Source organism: Suillus paluster (genome assembly GCF_016628075.1).
Source record: "Suillus paluster strain FC165 chromosome Unknown EDB91scaffold_7, whole genome shotgun sequence".
Lineage (NCBI taxonomy): Eukaryota > Fungi > Basidiomycota > Agaricomycetes > Boletales > Suillaceae > Suillus > Suillus paluster.
Window position 1 is genome coordinate 684,207 of NW_024537567.1, and position 18,440 is coordinate 702,646.

The following is an 18,440-nucleotide window of genomic DNA, read 5'->3' on the forward strand; positions in this document are numbered from 1 at the left end:
AACAAGGTCTAAGGTAAATTGGTTCCGCTTACAGTAAGTGACTTACAAGCCACTTCAAGTCCTCCGAAAGTTGAAACCGCAGTCTACTCAGAGCTGGTGCCATGTTTGACGACTGTAACATATCTTTCGTTTATATCTTGACGCTTGTTGCTAACGATCCACGTAGTTGTCGAGCACGCTGCTCCTACAGCAGGCCATTCTCGTGGCACTGCACCTCTTCCACAAGTCCAGTATGAAGGTTACGAGCCGTCTCCTTATGACAGCGAAATTCGTGCCGAATTAGAACATGTAGGAGCATTGGTGTGTACACATGTATCAGATGCCTTAGCCCTCATACACTGAATCCCTCAAAGGATGCTCAGTTACCGAACGCAGTTGCGGCCAATACACCATTATTCGATCTGGGACGTGTCCAGTATACACTTTCAGCGCCTCTCGTATCTCTGGCAGTGTCCTCCGATGTCCTTGCCATGGCATTAGCATCAAATACAATTGTCCTCATCGAGCTCTCTCATGCAGAGCATGTCATCACGATTCCCATTCCACGAAAAGTGACCGAATTGACCATACACAAGATCTTTCTCGACCCATCAGGTCGCCATCTCATTATCACCTCCGTTCAAGGCGAGAACTGGTATTTATACCGTGGCTGGAAGAAGCCTAGGCAACTCAAGACGTTCAAGATGGTAATCGAGAGCGTTGCCTGGAATAAGGCTGCATTACTGGCATCCACCCATTCTATGTCAACAAGAGAATTCTTGGTTGGCACGCGGAATGGTGGTATCTTCGAAGCTGTGTTGGATGCTGGCGAGGATTTCTTCAAGTCACAGGAACGGTACCTGCAGCTTCTGTTCACCCTTCCTGAAAAGTATCCAGTCACTGGAATCAAGTTTGACTTATTTCCCCCTTCTGATCCGCGGACTGCCTTGATCATCGTTACGACTCCTTCACGAATATATCAATTCGCCGGCTCGCCAGATCGGCGGTCTGAAGAAGGTGGTCGTGTTTTCTCTTCCCTGTTCGCCACCTATCGGGAAACTGCGCCAAGTAAGCGGTCAGTGCTTATCAGCCTAGCCCTTCTCTAACATGAAAAAGAAATATCCGAACTACCTGGAAACCTGCAGTATTCAGAACTTCACTTCTACACCCCTAATTCAGACCAGGCATTGTCACTCCCGAAGAATCTTGCTTGGATGACTGGCGAGTTTCTTTCTGTTTAGGATTGCAGTCACCTGACGTGGGCATTCATAGCCCCTGGTATCTATCACGGGACGCTGAACTTTGACCCAAATTCTGACGACCACATCGACTCAACACAGCTCCATCCATACCCTTCTTTCTCACCTGGCACATCCCCTGATACCTCCCCGGCAGAAGTCCCCGTCTCTATTTGCTTGACAGAGTTCCACTTCATCTTGCTATACAGGGACCGCATCGTTGGTATCTCCACCTTGAATGGAAAGCAGACTTATGAAGATGTTGTACCGTTGGTATGTCGCATGTATTAGCCCAGGTCGCATTGTTGCTGAAGGCTTGTTTAGAGACAGAATGAAATTGTACGAGGTCTTGCTGCTGACCCAGTTCGTAAAACATATTGGGCCTACACGGACCAATCCATTTTCGAGCTTGTTGTTGGCAATGAGAATCGGGACATCTGGCAGATATATTTGGCTCAACAGAAGTTTGACATCGCACTTCGGTATGCAAAGGTCGGCAATACCATATTCTTTGCCTTCGCTGGATGTTGACCGATGAGTTGAATGCAGACAGCGAGCCAGCGAGATAGCATCTTGTCTGCTCAAGCGCGTGCATTCTTTGACGAAGGCCGTTATTTCCAGGCTGCACAATGCTATTCTCAGTGTTCTGCATCATTCGAGGAAGTCGCACTAAAGTTCTTGGATGCTGGAGAACGAGATGCGCTGCGCTCATATTTGATTTCAAGACTCGAACGGACACGGAAGTCGGTGAGTTTTCCTCAGTTCCCCGATATTCAGCGATTCGGTCCCTCACTGCCTTTCCATCGCAGGACTTGACACAGCGGATGATGTTGGCCACATGGCTTGTCGAATTCTATCTGAGCAGATGTAACGAGTTAGACGACCTATGCGCCTCTGAATCGGTGACGAGCGATGTCGAGAATCTGCAAACCCAGCGTGTGATACTTGAAGATGACCTACGACAATTCTTCGATACGTATAAGGTGTGCCATTTCATTATACTTTACTCACTTGAACATATTTTGTTGCAGAGCAATCTAGACAAAAACGTTGTTTATGAGTTGATCCAAGGTCATGGTCGGACTGACATGTACCTACACTACGCTACTGTGCTCGGTGACTCCGAACGCGTTATTGCACACTGGATATTGGAAGAACAGTGGATCAAAGCCATTGAAGTGCTCAACCGCCAGGTAAGCATGGTACTCATATGCTGCAATGTCCCTCATTAACCGGAAAAAGTCGAACCCCGATTTATACTACCGCTTTGGTACTGTGCTGACCAGGCAAGTGCCCAAGGAGATGATTGAATCCTGGTTAAAACAACCGTCTTTGGATCCCTTGCGCCTCATTCCTTCCCTGCTCCAGCTGCAACATCTCCCTCGCGACCCCCTGTCTCCTGACCACGCTGTGCGGTACCTCAATTATGTGGTGTTTGAGCAGGGCAACAAGTCACCGATGGTTCACAACCTTCTTGTGACATTCCTTGCGACTCGGTTACCTCGTTCTTCAGAAGAGAATGGCCCGTTAATCAACTTCTTGACCTCGGCGCCTTCAGATCCGATGACAGGTAAACCGTACTATGACCTCGACTATGCTCTTCGAGTGTGCAAAAGAACGGGGCGAATCCAATCATGTGTTCACATTTACTCGCAAATGGGTCTTTGGGAGAATAGCGTGGACTTGGCATTGGAGAAGGGTGACTTGGAGCTCGCGAAGGAAAATGCCAATAAGCCGGAGGATGACACACCTCTGCAGAAGAAGCTTTGGCTCAAGATTGCGCGATATGTGGTGCAGGATAAACAAGACATCAAAACGTAAGTAAGATGTTCATCAGCTGTTGTCTTGCTCACGAGTCTGAGTAGCGCAATGCAATTCTTGGAGAACACGAATATACTCAAGATCGAGGATATTTTGCCTTTCTTCCCCGACTTCGTCGTTATTGATGACTTCAAGGAGGAAATCGCGCACGCTTTAGAAGGTTATTCAGCCCACATCGATGACTTGAAACGAGATATGGACGATGCAACTCGTACTGCGGAATCTATCAAGCAGGACATCGCCGAGCTGAAGAATCGTTTCGTAACAATTGATGCAGGGGAACGATGCTCCGTTTGCTCGCAGCCTTTGTTGACAAGGCAATTCTACGTCTTTCCCTGCCAGCACACCTTCCATGCGGATTGTCTGATCGGATTGGTATGTTTGTCCTCGCTAACTTTAATAATCGTACTGAATCGCGCGGTCGCCAAGGCAAAAGAATATCTTCCTACGCATGCACTCCGGCGGATCATTACTCTGCAAACCGAGCTGGTGAAGGGTGGTCCAAAAATCAATCCAGATCATGCAGTTTCGCCCACGCCCAACGGGCATTCGCGCCAGCCGACTCAACAGCGCACACTCCTTTCTGCTAGCTTCGGGAGCCCTATCCAAAATGGTACCAAGGCCGCGAATCTCCTCGGACGAAATCTACTTTCAGCTGGAGACCGCCTAAGAGATCTTATTGTTCCAGATGCTCTGGCTTCGGTTGTGTCTGCACCGGGATGGATACCGGGTATGGGTGGCGGGAGAAAGGTTGGGGTGGATAAAGACTTCGAGAAGAAGGTTGAGAAGCTACGGGCTGAGTTGGACGACGTCCTCGCGAGCAGCTGTCCTCTGTGTGAGAGTGTAGTTGCAGGCTTGGACAAACCATTCGTGAAACCAGGTGAATTGGACACGACCTGGGCGCTGTAGAGATGGTACATCGTACGAATATACCATAGTACCGGGATGCTCTAATATCTTTAGGGTGTTCTCAACCATGTATTTTCTTTGTGCGCCCCGCTTTTCGTCGTAGCCTCGCGGCTTTTCTAGCTCCCATCTTCGGCACAATTAGTCTCAGAAGGCAAATCCTAGATAATATGGATCTACCTTGGCTTTGTCTTCTTCCAATCTGCGCCGCTCCTCTGCTGCGCTTTTCCTTTCGAGGGTAATTTCTCGCCTCCTACGTCACAAGATTATGATTGATGTCCAACGCGCTGCACCGATTATCGCTCACCGTTGCTTCTCAGCGTGTTTCTCCTCTCTGAGCTCAGTTTCTAACTTCTTTGCAGCGCTGTCTTTTGTAGTCTTCTGCATTCGCTCTTCAAATTTAGACCTGTGTCCAGCAGAACATTGCGTTCGACTAATTGTCGAGTGATTTTTAGTTCATATGGAGTGTATAGTGTGGTACATACAAGGTCGCTGATTTTGGTGCCTTCCATGATTTTCCAGATACACGTCCGTGCGATGAAGAAGTAAGAGGGACAGGCTCTTCTGACATTTTCAATTTTTGGCACGCAGGGGAGTTGTTGTCGTTCATGTCCATATTAGGATAGTCGATAAAGTATGTACATATTACATAAGTTAATTTAACGAATATATGTCATGTCTCCCAGGTGATCTCGAAGCAAGTTCGCAGAAGCTCGTAGACTTGAGTTATGGTTTTCAACGTGTAGGAAGCTGATGCTGGTCTGGTACTGACACACGTTGCATATGCGTTAACGCGGAATTTGATTGAATGTTATGTAATTAAAGATGAATGAGACATTTTATTGCCGATTAAACTTTGTTATGCAGGATGCTTGATACTGGTTATGGATTGTTTGGATTTTGAATTGAAGCATACCTTGGACCGTCGCGGTCATGTTGAGGTCCGTTCATTCTCCATGGGACGCTCAAGACGACCGTCGAAGTGCCCGCTCTTATGCTCCTAGGCATACCCACTTCCCCTCTATCTCTGAGTTTTCCGATTCTCCATCAGTTTACAGTCATGCCTACTTTTCTCCAGACAGCAGGGATATCGAACCGAATACAAGTTCATTTCGTTATGATGATACAGACACCTTCGGCGAGCGTCGGCCATCTATCACTCGTTCTGACTGCCTCAGTCATCATCCAGCGAGTAGCCTGGATCTTGACGATGACTGCGCTGCAGGTGTTTCACTCAACACCGCAGACGCAACGGAGAATAACGATGAAGACGACGATTCCTCGCACAGGATAAGTGTTCAGGGTCCCAAGATACGCTTTCACTCCCGAGCACCTTGGGAAACCGGCGAAGACGAAATTGACGAGATTGACTCGGACAATAGTCCCATGTCCACCACCTTTGGCATGAAAGTCAAAAGTAAGACTGCCAAGGCTGATCTCATGCGTCACTTCGGCAAGAGTTCCTCTACCAGACCTAGCGTCGAGTCAACCCGTTCTTATGCTCAGTCCAATGCCTCCTTTGATTTCACTGCGGCCAATCATTCCGGTTCCCGAGGTGCCTTATAGTATGTTTTCGTTTCTCTTAATGTGTGACGTTTTGACCCCCGACATGTAGCACCATGGCCCAGGAATCATTGTCGACCTCCTCTCTGTCTGTCCCCTCCCCAAGAAACCGCCATAACTTTTCTCTCCCTCGCACCACAAACTATCCACCCACAACTTACTATAACGATCACATACCAGGGGAACCTCAGTCTACCACCAGTTCTTCGCGAGGAATGGGACACGCTTCCCAGCCGTCATCCTCCAAACAAGATACCCGCAGACCACACTCTCCGGCTTCGGAGGTTCAACCATATCACGAACGCAGCGCTACTCTTTCATCGTTTCCTACTTTGCAAGGTCGTTTGTCTCATGATGACTTCGTGCATCCCTATGCCAACCCTGATTTGGTGGCTTCTTATACCCCTTCTAGAGCTGCTCCACCCCGTTCCACCTTTGGACATGTCTCGCGAAGTGATTCTGCTGCCACCGTAACTGACTCCCTGAGTTCGCGGTCCGGTGCTTTCTCATCTACTATAACACCAGACACGTCTGCCTCCTCCCTACCATCCCGGGATCACATTCCCTCCATAGGCATGCGTATTCACGGCAAAGACATATCTCCTCCCATCGCAGTTCTCCATGCCAACGACCTTAATTCAGTGCCATGCGATCGCAGCACCAAGCTGACATCTTTTCACCCCCCACCTATCTTTGAAGGTGTCGCAGGATGGAATGCCCCTTCAACTGTCACTTTGATATCGCTGCAAGAGGCACAGGCGAGAGAAAGGACCCGCAGTGCTACCGCGATTTCATCCCCCTCTCGAGTCCATGAGAATACATCCCGCATTCCTTTTCCTGACCCAGATGACGCTGCCAGTATAGCAAGCACCGAGACTTCTGCTACTGGCAGCTTCAAGAGGGCCCGCGCTCGCTCCACTAGTGCTGGCGCCCGCGCCAAAGGTGTCATTCATTCAGTCGTTGGTGCATCTTTGCAAAAACCTGAGCGAAGGGATTCAGAACCCGCTGTCGTCAATGCCAGTGGGCAAACGCTGAAGCACAAGAAAAGCGGATTTATGAGACTCTTCAATGGTCGTGAACGAGAGAAGGGTCGCGACAAAGAGAGAAGTCCGCCGCCACCAGTTCCGTCTTTATACGGGGTTTACTCTCACGGAGGAAATGAAGATAGTAAATCGTCGCTCCCAATCATCCCATCTCGCTTGTCGTCTGTAAGTTCAGATGCTGGGAGCAGCACTGCCCTCAACAGGGAGTCCACACCTGATGTCGACCAGGAGCCTTCCACAGACTTTTCCTCACCCTCGCTGAAGCGTACCCCCCCTGCGTTGTACATATCCACTGGCACAACAAGCGGCTCTCCAGTCTGCGTTAACGACAGACACCTTGTACATCGACCTACAGACCCGACCCAGTCACCCTCGTTAGGGTCAAAAACACCTCAGCATGCTCTGCTTGGGAAACTTGACTTTCAAGCTCTCAAATTACGTCCCATATCTACGACGTTCAGCTCTCAGTTCGCTGACATCGTTGCCATCCCGGAGGTAGAGTATATTTCAGAGCTCGATTTGGACACGCCAACGTCTACGATCAGTTCAGTGGCAGCACTCTCGCCATTCACGTCAGGATCATCTCGACCAAGCGACGATAAACCATCGCCAGTGGAGCAGTCCCTCGTAATCAAAGCTTTGCAGGAGCAGATGATCTCAGCGAAGAAGGTCTGGCAACGACAAATTTGGGAGCTGCAGGGTCAAGTGAGGGACTTACAAGCGGAAGTCGAGGACCTCCATGCTGCTGACGAAGACAATAGATATTGCGACCACTGCGGCAGAGGCGGCCCACAAAGAGAGAGTGAAGCTCGTAGTGCAGGGTCGAAGAAAATCGGGGTCGTCGACAGACCGAGGGAACGCATAGGCGATACCGCTCGCTTCGCGAGTGGGAACTAGACAGGTCTCTGACAAAATCACCGCAACTATCTCGTCCACTTATCTAGGAAGGTTGGATCGCCATCATGGTACTCGCCACTCGTTATTTTTTGATTGGGCCGCATCCTCATCAGTCGATCGCGTGCATTGTGATATCCGGACTTACACTATCTATCTAGCTCCTGTCTTATGTGCAACTTCTTGTGCAATTTTCCCTCCCCCTTCGCTAATTACACATATTCTATCCGTTCTATACACTTATCAGTAACTTACCACATTCCTTTACCTTCCCCATTATCGTTCATTGTAGATGTCTTTGATTTGCTCCTGGTTTTCCATCCAGTTCATATATATACCTTTCAGTGCGCGTATCCTCTTCGATTACTGTATATTGTTAGCTATGTTTGCTCGCAAACTGATGTATGTATGTGGTAGACAGTCTCGCTGTACATCCAAAAGTCCCAATATGTAAGCGTTCAATAGGCTCAGCTCTCATCGTCTGCCCCCAGCAACCAGCCAATGCCTCGTTGGAGCGCCCGGCTTGCTTGACCGGAAACATCTTCCCCGTCTAGCCTGTGGTGACTTTCATCTCGACTTTGCGACCTGGCTTGACCTCCACGACTCCCCGAACGTTCGCGTCCACCGACTCTGAAGGGAAAATTAGATGCCACACGACTGAAGGCTCGGCCAGCGAGGGCAGCGGCATCCTCAGCATTGATAAGAGGGGTGGTGGGCACGTGGAGATTATTTAAGCGTGATTGCAGGGAAGAGACAGGCTTGGTAGCGGCAGGTTTCGAACGGGGGGAGTGATCGGCAAGTCGTTCCTTGCGCACCTCCAAACCCTCTTGTTCCAGTCGCCGCCAAGGGGTCAAAATGTCATTCAGTTTTTCTGCTGGGCACAGTTCCAGCGCATGGCCGAAAAGTGTGAGCTTCTGTTCAACGTTCGGAAATTCTGGATGCCGCCCAAGCTGAAAGCAGGCCAGCCAGCAAACTTCGCTGGCCTCCTGAAGTCGTGGGTCTTCTGATCCTAACGATGCAGCTGAGCGAAGCTTGAAAACCACGTCAATCATCTTTTGGTTCGTATCGAATGCCCGGGTGAAATCCTCCGCTTGTAATGCAGCGTCAGATATCATTGCGAGGGTCTTCACCTCTGCAACAATGTCATCTCGAAACCCGAGTTTGTGAAGGAGGTCGAGAATGACTTGTGTATGCTTGTAGGCGTCTGCATTGCTCGAAAGGACGCGGGAGATCAGGGAGAGGCGGTCTTTTGTGAGCCGAATCTCGATGGGCGAAATGGGGGTTCCTGGTCGAGACATGATGTTGAATGAAGATAGGCGGGAAGTGGCTTCAATGAAGTCTCGCTCCTTTGTTAACTGCTGGGATGGTGCAGGAACGTCCAAGCTAGATGAATTATGAGCACGTGGTACCCTCCAGTTGCACAAAAACTCACCAATCATAGGCAAGCTTCATGTTGCCAACTTTGTAATTCGCAGAGCTTGCGTTGTCATAAAACTCGTGAGACGCAGCGAGGCAGAGATCTTCGATTTTAGATGCTTTAAGGGATAGCTTGCCGTGCTTCGAATAAATAAGGTCCTTGGCGATATCAAATCCTGATTGACGGTTGAGCATTGGATCATGACAAGAAGCTAGCAAACTCACGACCAGAGCTCAAAATCCCACTGAAAAATATGGATGACACCTCTTCTTCCGTCAGAAGTCCAAAGGCACTTCGCACACCAGATTCATTCGTCCCACACAGTTTCAACATGTCATCAAGCAACCATTCCCAGTCCTTCATCTCTCCAAGTTTGTCGGCGGCGGCGCCAGTGCGACGAGCCATTCTATTGGCCCAAGCACGCTGTTCGGTAACGTTGCTTGCGCTCTGAAGGAACCAGCGTAATGGCGCGGGTACGTTCCACCGCGCAAATATTTCTCCGGATTCAAGATGAACGTCGAGAATGTCAAGCGCGCGCGAAAGCGAGACGACTGGAAGAGGTTTGAAGAAGAATAGTAGGTCTATAGGGCCGCACTGAGGGTGCGCTGTAGATGGCGTAACAAATTCTCCAAGAGAAACGATCGTAGCGTCCGCTTCATCGGCTTGGTCTTCGGGGCTTGGGCCAATGTCCCATGCGGGAAGGCATTCAAAAATGCGGCTCATTGTCATCCACTCCGTGAGGCTATTGCTGCCGTAAAGGCAAGCTAGAGCAAGCCGTGCAACGTCCTCATCATTCTTGATCAGCCTTTGCGGAGGAAGCAATGTGGGTTTGGACGCTTCAGTTATCGCCGCGACGATATCCAAGGGTGCGCCAAGAACATAATTGTGGAGAAGGCGGTTGGGAAGATCTGGGTCGGATTGACCCGCTCGTTCTGACCGCGACTCCAAAACAAAGAGGTAGGGCATGACTAACCGCGAGATATCCTTAGCTACGGTGGAGGAGGTTGAATGCGCTAGATATGCGCTTACGACTTGTGACGGTTCCATGCTCCGCCAGCGCGCTAGAGTCCAATCCTCGTCATCTTGAGCCCATGCCTGAGGAATATCGTAAACCAGTCGAGTCATCAGACTGAGATTCTCTCCTAGCTCGTCAAGGTCTGGGACACCTAGCGAGCCACCATGCTGCACAAGGGAAAAGGCGATGTCTAGCATGCCTGTCGATGTTATGACCTGGTCAACGCGATTCTGGTACCAAGTAGCCAGTTGCTGTGCAGACAACAGCTGACTTCCTTGGGAAGGAACGTTGGCTGAGGAGGGGTATAGAGCCTCGAATTCAGCTGGGAGCTCCGTTTTTGAAAGAGCAGCTTGAACCTCTGGTGACTCTACCCAATCTTCTTCCGTCCGCCATCTGCGTGACGGACTTGTAAGCTCTTTGTCTGTGGCCGCATCATAAGCAGGAAGAAAGTCACGATATTCGGAAGGATTGGAATGACATGGTATGCTTTCCAGAATGGCGAAGCGGTACGGCCATAGATGCGAGCTGTGGTACGTCAGAAGAGTTCGTAAAGCGTCGAAATACTCCTGCGAGGCGAAGAAGCATGCCATATCCAGGATATCCTCTGCCAAAAAGTCTTGCAGTGGTATAGGAGGCTGAACAGGACTTGCTGCGTGAGCAATGGTGGAAGATTCCCCTTCCTCTTCCCAAGGGTCATCTTCCCATTCTGCGTCGATACTTGGCTTGTCTTCTTCGTCTCTCTTCTTCTCCAGAAGTTCCTTGCGGATCTCAGCGAAGGAGTTCAGTCTATCGAGGCGCTCGAGTAGAGTGGTTCGAATTTGGCAGAGTTGTGCATCTTCAGGCGTGTCATTGAAGTACACGCTAAGCAGTTCTTTAGGCCCATTTACAGCGTCAGAACTTCCAGCTGGTAAGAGAATGACCTCTTTGCACCTCTCCACAGCCACGCTTGTTCGCTTGATTCCAAGCTCGATGAGTGAACGCTGAACTACTTCGTCGCCCACGAATCGGTCGACGCAGGCTGCTGCCACCCATAGGTCATCGTTTGCTGGGGCAAGAGTGTCCTGAACGTCACTGACTGTAACTTGCTCGTCTTCGAGAGTCTCCCAGCGAGTATAGGACGACTCAGCGGAGGCCATGGTGGTGCTGGTGGTGGTGAGGATTTAAGTAATGACTTTGGGGCCTCAGCTTGCACTCCCTGCAAAGGAAGCCACGTGCAAACAGTCTGTGTGTGATTATAGCGAGGTTTGTGATTAACCATATATATCTTATCAACGTCGAACGGCATCATTGGTATCACCCTAAAGTTATCGCTGCACCTCCATCATCAACTTCGTCAAACGGCGAGCGACTTCTTTCGCCGTGCCTCGTATGTCTCTATATAGTTCACTGACTTTCAAGGATTATGGTTACTGACTCCTGAGGCATATTGATTGCAGTGTTATCGTGTCCGCAGAATGAGCTATTCCAATTACTTTGGGCCTCTATCACCGACCACTTCCAGAGTGAGTCCTTCCACTGCTCACCAGGACAAGCCATTAATAGCACTATCTTGTAGGGAGAACACTCTGATGCTGATTCAGAGGTTCTCGTAAGAAAGCCAATCCCATTCAAGCAGCCACCTCCAGAAATATTACTTCAAATACTAGAATCTACGCTTCCTCCCACAGTCTTTCTGGACGCATCCCTGAGTGGTGGACCTTTCTCTCCATGGTGTATGGCACAGCGAATCAAGCAATCTGTAGTTCTTGTCTGCAAGTTTTGGCGGGAGATCGGCACCGTTTTGCTATACCGGGAAGTACATCTTCGCCGTATCGGACAAATCGCAGCACTCTGGAGAACTTTGCAAGGCAATGCGCGATTTGGCGAGATGATTATGGACATCAACGTGTCTTGCCTGGTGACACCTCATTACTTCGTAATGTTCGATGAAGCCCTTCGGCGCATCTTGAAGATGAGCCCCAATGCTTCCCGAGTATATCTAAATATGGATATGTCACTCTGCGACGTATTCATTTGCTCTCTGCACCGGTATGACCTCTCAAAAGTAGTCCATCTCGACATTGGAGACGAGATACATCTTTCGGATATTCTTCCATGCCTTCCACAGTGCAAAAATCTCACCATCTTATCTTTGTCCATTCATACCTATCAACAGGACGACGTCGAATTTCTTACGCTCGAACGCCTCCAGGAATTGCAGATTACCGTGAAGTCGCCCTCCCGCTGCAACTTAAACTTCCTTCATACAATGGCTCAGAAATGGAAATTGCCTTGCCTTTGTCGTTTCATGGTTTATGAACATCGACCCCGACCACATCAGGTCCCACAGTACATCTACTTTTTGGATGTACATGGAAAACACTTGACGGCACTTTCCATCACTGCTCCCTTGGACACCCTCGCCCATGATCTGCGTGTGCAACATGTTCAGATGGTTCTGGACTGCTGTCCTGCCCTGGAGCACCTTGCATTATTTCCGCCTATGACAGAGACCCCTGGGCCAGGCCCAGCCCATGAACCTATTCTGGGCATGCAACATATCCAGATACTTCTAGACCGCTGTTCCACCCTGGATGCATCACTCGCACCACATGGAAAAACCTTGTTGCACAAGACTTTGCGGTGGATAGATATTTGGGCGACGTGGCACCCCTCTGCCCCTGATCCAGATGTCATACGGGTGTCGTGGAAGTCCCAGTGCTTTCCGCAACTCAAAGCCATAAGGTTATTGGATTGGGCACTGCTCAACACTACAGGACCACGCCTCCACCTCATCATCCCCCCCGACTCAGTGCAGCACCATGAGACCCTGCAGTGGCGTTTTCCAGGAGTCCATGTACAGTATGCTGCTGGGCACATATACAGGCGGGATATGGATTATGTCTCATCTTTCCTCGCTGCTTGTGGTGGTCATGAATCACTCCGAAGCATAGGCGGCGGCCTTGATTCGATATCAGAAGACTCTGATCTCGACAGTGATGACAAGACTTTTAGGAGTGTTTCCTCGGCATCATATTCAGCATATGATAGCGAAGAGGGAGATTTGGAAACGCGTGAGTATGATTTCCCGTTTGTTCATGATCGCGAGAGTGTTTCCGAGCCCGAGACGACCGTAGATTTTGAGATGTTACTGCAGATCTACCGGGACACTTTGAACACAGAATGTGATTTATGAGTCCCAAGCACTTCACGTCTTGTAACGGACATTCATTATTCAATATCCATTCTCGTTGTAGGATCATCCGTACATGTGCCTTCTACCTCAATAAACAGAACCTTCAGCGTAAGGCGAAACTACAATACTTTTACCAGAGTAAAGAGATGGCGCGACATACGATCTACGCATGGCCAAGAACTACGAAACTGCCGACGTGTAAACGGGTAATCTAAGTTGTGTGGGTCCATAAACCTCCCATACCAAAAGAAGAAAAAGAAAAGAAAAGTGGGAACGATCAAAACAAGGTTTCCTGGTGCAACGACGTAAGCGAATAAGAACGTTCCACAGCAGTAGCATTCGTGAGCTTACCTCGTCTCTCAAGTATTCACCAACGTCGCTAAAAAAAAAAAAAAAAAGATACTCCGTAAGGTACCGCAAGCGTGATGGTAAGTGGAACATACGCTTGATGAAAGACGATTATGGCTGTTGGATCTAATTTTCGGGTATCTACTGTTGACCGCGCTGTGACGCCAAAGCCCTACAAAATTTGTGAGTATGGGCCAAAGTCATCGGAAGCTGGGACGCACCAGTGGTACATCGTTCATACTGAAGACTACCACTCCTTGATGTTCAGGAGTATCTTCTGTTATCCGGCCAAGATGTGCTTTCACAACATGATTGCCGTACAGGAACGGCATCTCTCCATTTGATTTGATCCAGACCTGTAGGACATAAAATAATCAATTGCGTTACAAAGAGGTAGCGAGTTCATGAAGCGCACTTTGTATTTTGCATACTGTGCGATATGTTCAAGTGCTGTTACATGCAACTTGAATTTCCCGCTTTTGCTGAATTTTCCGAAGCAAGTACCGACGCTGACGAAGTTGGGTCGAGCGACGGAGATGCTCATGCGCATCGATGATTCTGAGACATAGTATACCCTATCTTTATGCAGCCTGAAACAGTATGGCTCATCCTTGCGGTCGATGAGATGGATAAGGTTCTTTCCCTGATTTTTCATGTGTTCAGTGGAGCAGGGGTGTCAGAATAGAGGCATATATGCGTACGATGTAGTTGGCAAGTTTTGTGAAAACAGCTTTACTCTCGTCTTCGGTGAGGGGACGCATTGGAATCGGAGCGTTGAGGTTATTTTGGCAGTACTAAGAATGAGGCTGGAGTTGACAGCTTGCAATGAAGGCTGATATGAAATAAATAGATTTCCAAGTAACGAGGTGAGGGGGTTTCCCTTTCTCATCGGGATTTGCCGATAGCACAGCTTACTTAAACACTACTACCAGATCTATTAGTAGTCTTCGAAGTCTGGACCAGATTCGAGAACGCTGCATAGCTCATTGTATCCTTTAAAGCAACGGAAATTTACACCGATCATACCTATTCAATCACCCGCTCGATGCTCCCGCGTTGAGCTCAATTCAGAATGACCGCACCCTCGTTTTCTTCCTTTCCACCCTCGTTCGCCTCGTTCCCAGACCTTGATCCTGGTCCGAGTAGGCATAGCCTGTCCCCGACGCGAAATGAAAGTACTGCGGACGAATCTCGGGAGAAAACCAGAAAGCATAAAAAGGATAAGAGCGAACGCCACGGTAAGAAGTTGAAAGACGAGTCCCGAAAAGACAAGAGGCATAAGACGGCAAAGGATGTTCATGAGCCGGTACTTCCCAGGCAACACAGACCTACATCGAAGGATGTGATTATACCGGATGATGAAAAACTCAAGGCCGAGGAGGATAGACGTCTTGCTCAGAATGATCATCAAGACAGCCAATGGGATTCTCGCCCAGTGTTCTTCTCTGATCGAAAAGGTGATCAACTAAATGTTACATATGGCGGCATCCACGCTGGTGATATTCCAAAATATCATATTGTGAACCGTAAGTCATCTATCGGATGTCACGTTGATGTCTAAATGATGTGCAAGGTGGTAGAAGTATTCTTGGCCTTGATGGGGACTGGACTATCTATCGCAAAGGAGGCAAGGCTATAGAGATAAACATAGGGAGGAGGCATAAGGTACAGTAGTCCTACATCAAACAGGTGTCCACAAATGACCCTGTCTCTAGCAACCCGCCCTGACGGACTCAAGCGTAGCAACGTTATTGGCAGCACCCCCATGTCAACGCCTTATTGGATCTGGGGATAGTTACAAGTATGAAGAAGTGGACGGCTTCTTGCGACTACCCTCCAACCGCCGTCCCAAAGCTGCCGAAGACTATCGTTCTATAACTAAACACCAAGACAATCTTGATTCAGACTCTCAGTCGTCCGTTTCAGACGACAGCTCGGATGATGAGTCAGGAACACCCGTTCTTACATCACATCAGTTGTCCTTGAAGGCCCTGGAGCAGCAGCTGGCCGCTGATCCATCTTCAATCGAAATATGGTTATCACTCGTGAGACATTCAATATCGAACATCCCCCTCACCTCGAAAAATGCGGCCAAGGCTCGCGCCGAAATAACACTCTCTATTCTCACTCGTGCTCGTGCTGCCCATCCGCACAACCGCTCATCTCGCATTCTATTCCTGAAGTATCTGAGGGCAGGAGAGGATGTCTGGCACCAGAGTAAAACTAAGGCCGAGTGGGAGGACGCCCTGAAACTCGGGGGAATTGAAATTTGGATGGATTGGCTTGAATGGCGCATTCGTACCACTGCTAGTGGAGTTGATACGTCAGTCGCTGATGCGACGCGCGTCTTAAACGCGCTCAGCGGCTCTGAGGGCAGTGAAATTGATAATCTGCGTGTTTTATGGCGAGTTGCAGTCGCATTCCAACAAGCAGGTACGGAACTTACTGCCGCATCATATATATTCCTTATCGGTCTGTTTCAGGCTACCATGAACGCACAACTGCCTTATTCCAGGCACAAGCGGAATTGTGAGTGCTGTGTTTCACTTCATCTGAGTGTTATTTTCTCACTCGTATAATAGAACGTTCGAGGCACCTCAGTCATTACATGGACTTCCCCTTGAAAAGCAATTAGAGTCCCTTGAGGAATTTTGGGAGTCCGAAGTACCGCGCGTCGGCGAGCCTGGAGCCAAAGGCTGGGGTGATTGGATCTCATCCGGTCGACCCGACAACTCCGGTTCCCCGCTGACGGCGGTTGCCCAGATGGACGTTGACGACCAATCGAATGACCCATATGTGCAATGGCACCACGACGAGTTGCGCGCAGATTGTGCATCACATGTACCCGCCCGCTCCACGGACAAGAGGAGCGAGTCTGACCCATACACGACCGTTCTGCTTTCGGATATCAAGGCACTACTATCGCCCTTCCACACGGAAGGTGCTAAGAATGCCTTCCGTTTAATCTGGTTATCCGTCCTAGGCTTGCACATTCCTGGTCTTGTGGAAACACTGTCACAGGGATCTTGGGACGACAGATGGTCATACACGTACCTCAGTTCTTTCTCGCGGTTGCACTCGATTTTTCCTGATACTGCGAGACAGCGGCAATTGCTCGCCGACTCTCTTGCTGGCACGCTCATAGGGAAGGAAAGAGAATTTTCGAGTGCATTCGGCCCGATCAAAGAGTGGAGTAGAGATGCCCTCGGACCGTTGGAGTGGATAGGCAAAGATAAGTGGCGAATGTGGACTGCTGTTGATCTGCAAGGAATCAACCAGGACTTTGTACGGGCCGTATTCAAACAACTTAGGTGCGGCAGCGAGGATTATGAGTGGGACATCTACGCACTAGCATTTGAAGCAGCCCTTAGTATCAAAAGGTATGGTTCATTGTTTGTTATGTGCGTCAGTAGCACTTATGTTGAGGTTGCAGCGCTCTGAAGCTCTCACGAACGTTTTTGTCGACAGCACGAGATTCTCTGCCGCACTGGGTAGCCCACGCACGTCTGGAACGCTTGCGCGAGCACGTAGATGATGCCCGTAAGGTCTATCAAACGGTGCTTGTAGCCTCTCAGCATCCACCAACCCAGCCTTTCGTCGGTCAGTTATGGCGGGATTGGGCGGAGATGGAATGGCTCAGTGGTGACCAGAATGCGGCACTACGTATTATCCAGCGCTCAGTCAACATCGAGGGTTCGGGTGGCATGATGATTCTTCGTGTAAAACGCAGCCTCGATGATACGATTAATTGCCCACATGAGCAGTGGAAGGACCGAGAGGCTTGGATAAGCCTGCGAGCCTTGGTCGAATTGCTTACTTCCTCGTCTCAAGATGCGGCACTCGTCATCTTTGACTCTCAGCCTGCTGCCAGCGTTAATGAGAGTCCTGGTCTCAGAGAAAGTATGATGGTTGCATCTCTTATGCTACTGTACAACCATTTAGTCATCCTACGAAGTCCTACTCCGCCAGCTGTCCTGAGGGATCGACTGCAGATTGCCATCGACACTTATCCGGGCAACAGCCTAGTGTTGGGCATGTTTCTAGAGGCCGAGAAGGGACATGGTATCTGGGGTCGGGTACGGGCTCAGCTCGGACAAAGCACGGCTGATGGAGGCCCGATGGAAAAGAACGTTTCACGGCGTATCGCAGAAGTCTGGGTTGCTGGCTGGGAGAAAGGCCGGTGGCAGAGTGAGATCGAACGCACGCGGAGCGGTCTTGCTGCGGCTGCAGAAAGCGAGAGGTTGGTGGGACCGTTCTGCTCGGGCTGTCATGGATTGACATCGTTTTCAGGACGAAAGGAAGCACTATCTTGTGGCGTGTCATTTTGGAATTCGAGATTCGAGTCGGGGAGTTGGAAAGGGCCAAGAAACTGCTTTACAGAGCAGTGCATGAATGTCCGCTTGGCAAGGGCAAGTATATTGCAATGTCCATGGAATCGTGAGCTGAATGTGACATGCAGATCTATATATGTTGGCTTTTGGGCCGCTGCGATCTGCGTTTAGCGCTCACGAGCTTGACGCTTTCGTGGACATAATGGCAGAAAGGGGCATTCGAATGAGGAAGGGCGTAGATGAATATCTTGAGAGGGTAACTGACGGAGATGAACTCGCTTCTGATAGGGAAGATCTAGACGGTTCCGAAGATGAGATCGAACATGAGGCGAGGGAGAGGCGGCTATTGATGCCATACTAAGTTTAGTCTAGAAGTACTTTGCTTCGCAATTTCCGGGTTCTCGAGGCTGTACGGTGTGCAAATAAACAACAACTTACGCCAATGATATTGTTTTGAATTATTTGTATTAGAAGTGACAATGATTGAAGTGACAATGTGTCACAAACTACTCCCAACCATTCGACGCTCGAGGGACAACACGAGGCATCGCTAGTCTCGCCAAGGTAGTCTCGCCAATTTTTTTTGGTTGATTCAACACGCAAACGCCGCTCCGGACTTACTCAGTGACTTCCATTATCCTCGACTTTCATCTTTGTCCGGGGTGCGTATGTGAAGTGGATACTTATCACCCGGTATCTTCCAATTACCC

At 49.4% G+C, this 18,440-nt stretch overlaps 7 protein-coding genes across 7 annotated transcripts; 4 read left to right on the forward strand and 3 right to left on the reverse strand.

Moving 5' to 3' along the window:
- Positions 1–47: 47 nt before the first annotated feature.
- Positions 48–4,147, forward strand: EDB91DRAFT_1110013 (Pep3/Vps18/deep orange family-domain-containing protein). The gene is made up of 12 exons (XM_041317669.1): positions 48–114; positions 167–300; positions 354–1,047; positions 1,096–1,200; positions 1,252–1,490; positions 1,542–1,709; positions 1,767–1,964; positions 2,027–2,200; positions 2,249–2,410; positions 2,460–3,034; positions 3,083–3,413; positions 3,468–4,147. The coding sequence occupies exons 1-12, from the start codon at positions 102–104 to the stop codon at positions 3,945–3,947; spliced, it is 3,273 nt and encodes a 1,090-aa protein (XP_041181446.1). The 5' UTR covers positions 48–101; the 3' UTR covers positions 3,948–4,147.
- Positions 4,092–4,560, reverse strand: EDB91DRAFT_1244469 (uncharacterized protein; the record flags this gene model as incomplete). Its single annotated transcript, XM_041322411.1, has 3 exons — positions 4,092–4,197; positions 4,252–4,377; positions 4,430–4,560. 3 exons carry the CDS (start codon positions 4,558–4,560, stop codon positions 4,092–4,094), a joined length of 363 nt encoding a protein of 120 aa, XP_041181447.1.
- Positions 4,561–4,773: 213 nt separating this feature from the next.
- On the forward strand, positions 4,774–7,531 carry EDB91DRAFT_769728 (uncharacterized protein). Its single transcript, XM_041328344.1, has 2 exons — positions 4,774–5,509; positions 5,560–7,531. The coding sequence occupies exons 1-2, from the start codon at positions 4,878–4,880 to the stop codon at positions 7,445–7,447; spliced, it is 2,520 nt and encodes an 839-aa protein (XP_041181448.1). The 5' UTR covers positions 4,774–4,877; the 3' UTR covers positions 7,448–7,531.
- A 355-nt stretch (positions 7,532–7,886) lies between these two features.
- EDB91DRAFT_769723 (secretory pathway protein Sec39-domain-containing protein) lies at positions 7,887–11,114 on the reverse strand. The gene is made up of 3 exons (XM_041328343.1): positions 9,086–11,114; positions 8,877–9,036; positions 7,887–8,827 (listed from the first exon to the last, which is right to left on the reverse strand). Exons 1-3 carry the CDS (start codon positions 11,010–11,012, stop codon positions 7,912–7,914), a joined length of 3,003 nt encoding a protein of 1,000 aa, XP_041181449.1. The 5' UTR covers positions 11,013–11,114; the 3' UTR covers positions 7,887–7,911.
- A 40-nt stretch (positions 11,115–11,154) lies between these two features.
- EDB91DRAFT_1110029 (uncharacterized protein) lies at positions 11,155–13,082 on the forward strand. Its single transcript, XM_041317670.1, has 3 exons — positions 11,155–11,242; positions 11,313–11,378; positions 11,432–13,082. The coding sequence occupies exons 2-3, from the start codon at positions 11,331–11,333 to the stop codon at positions 13,049–13,051; spliced, it is 1,668 nt and encodes a 555-aa protein (XP_041181450.1). The 5' UTR covers positions 11,155–11,242; positions 11,313–11,330; the 3' UTR covers positions 13,052–13,082.
- Positions 13,083–14,300, reverse strand: EDB91DRAFT_1110033 (uncharacterized protein). The gene is made up of 6 exons (XM_041317671.1): positions 14,101–14,300; positions 13,815–14,042; positions 13,621–13,755; positions 13,495–13,571; positions 13,403–13,430; positions 13,083–13,343 (listed from the first exon to the last, which is right to left on the reverse strand). Exons 1-6 carry the CDS (start codon positions 14,158–14,160, stop codon positions 13,329–13,331), a joined length of 543 nt encoding a protein of 180 aa, XP_041181451.1. The 5' UTR covers positions 14,161–14,300; the 3' UTR covers positions 13,083–13,328.
- Positions 14,301–14,342: 42 nt separating this feature from the next.
- EDB91DRAFT_1110041 (NRDE-2, necessary for RNA interference-domain-containing protein) lies at positions 14,343–18,171 on the forward strand. Its single transcript, XM_041317672.1, has 8 exons — positions 14,343–14,925; positions 14,973–15,064; positions 15,115–15,832; positions 15,883–15,928; positions 15,982–16,779; positions 16,833–17,639; positions 17,690–17,808; positions 17,859–18,171. The coding sequence occupies exons 1-8, from the start codon at positions 14,472–14,474 to the stop codon at positions 18,089–18,091; spliced, it is 3,267 nt and encodes a 1,088-aa protein (XP_041181452.1). The 5' UTR covers positions 14,343–14,471; the 3' UTR covers positions 18,092–18,171.
- Positions 18,172–18,440: the final 269 nt, after the last annotated feature.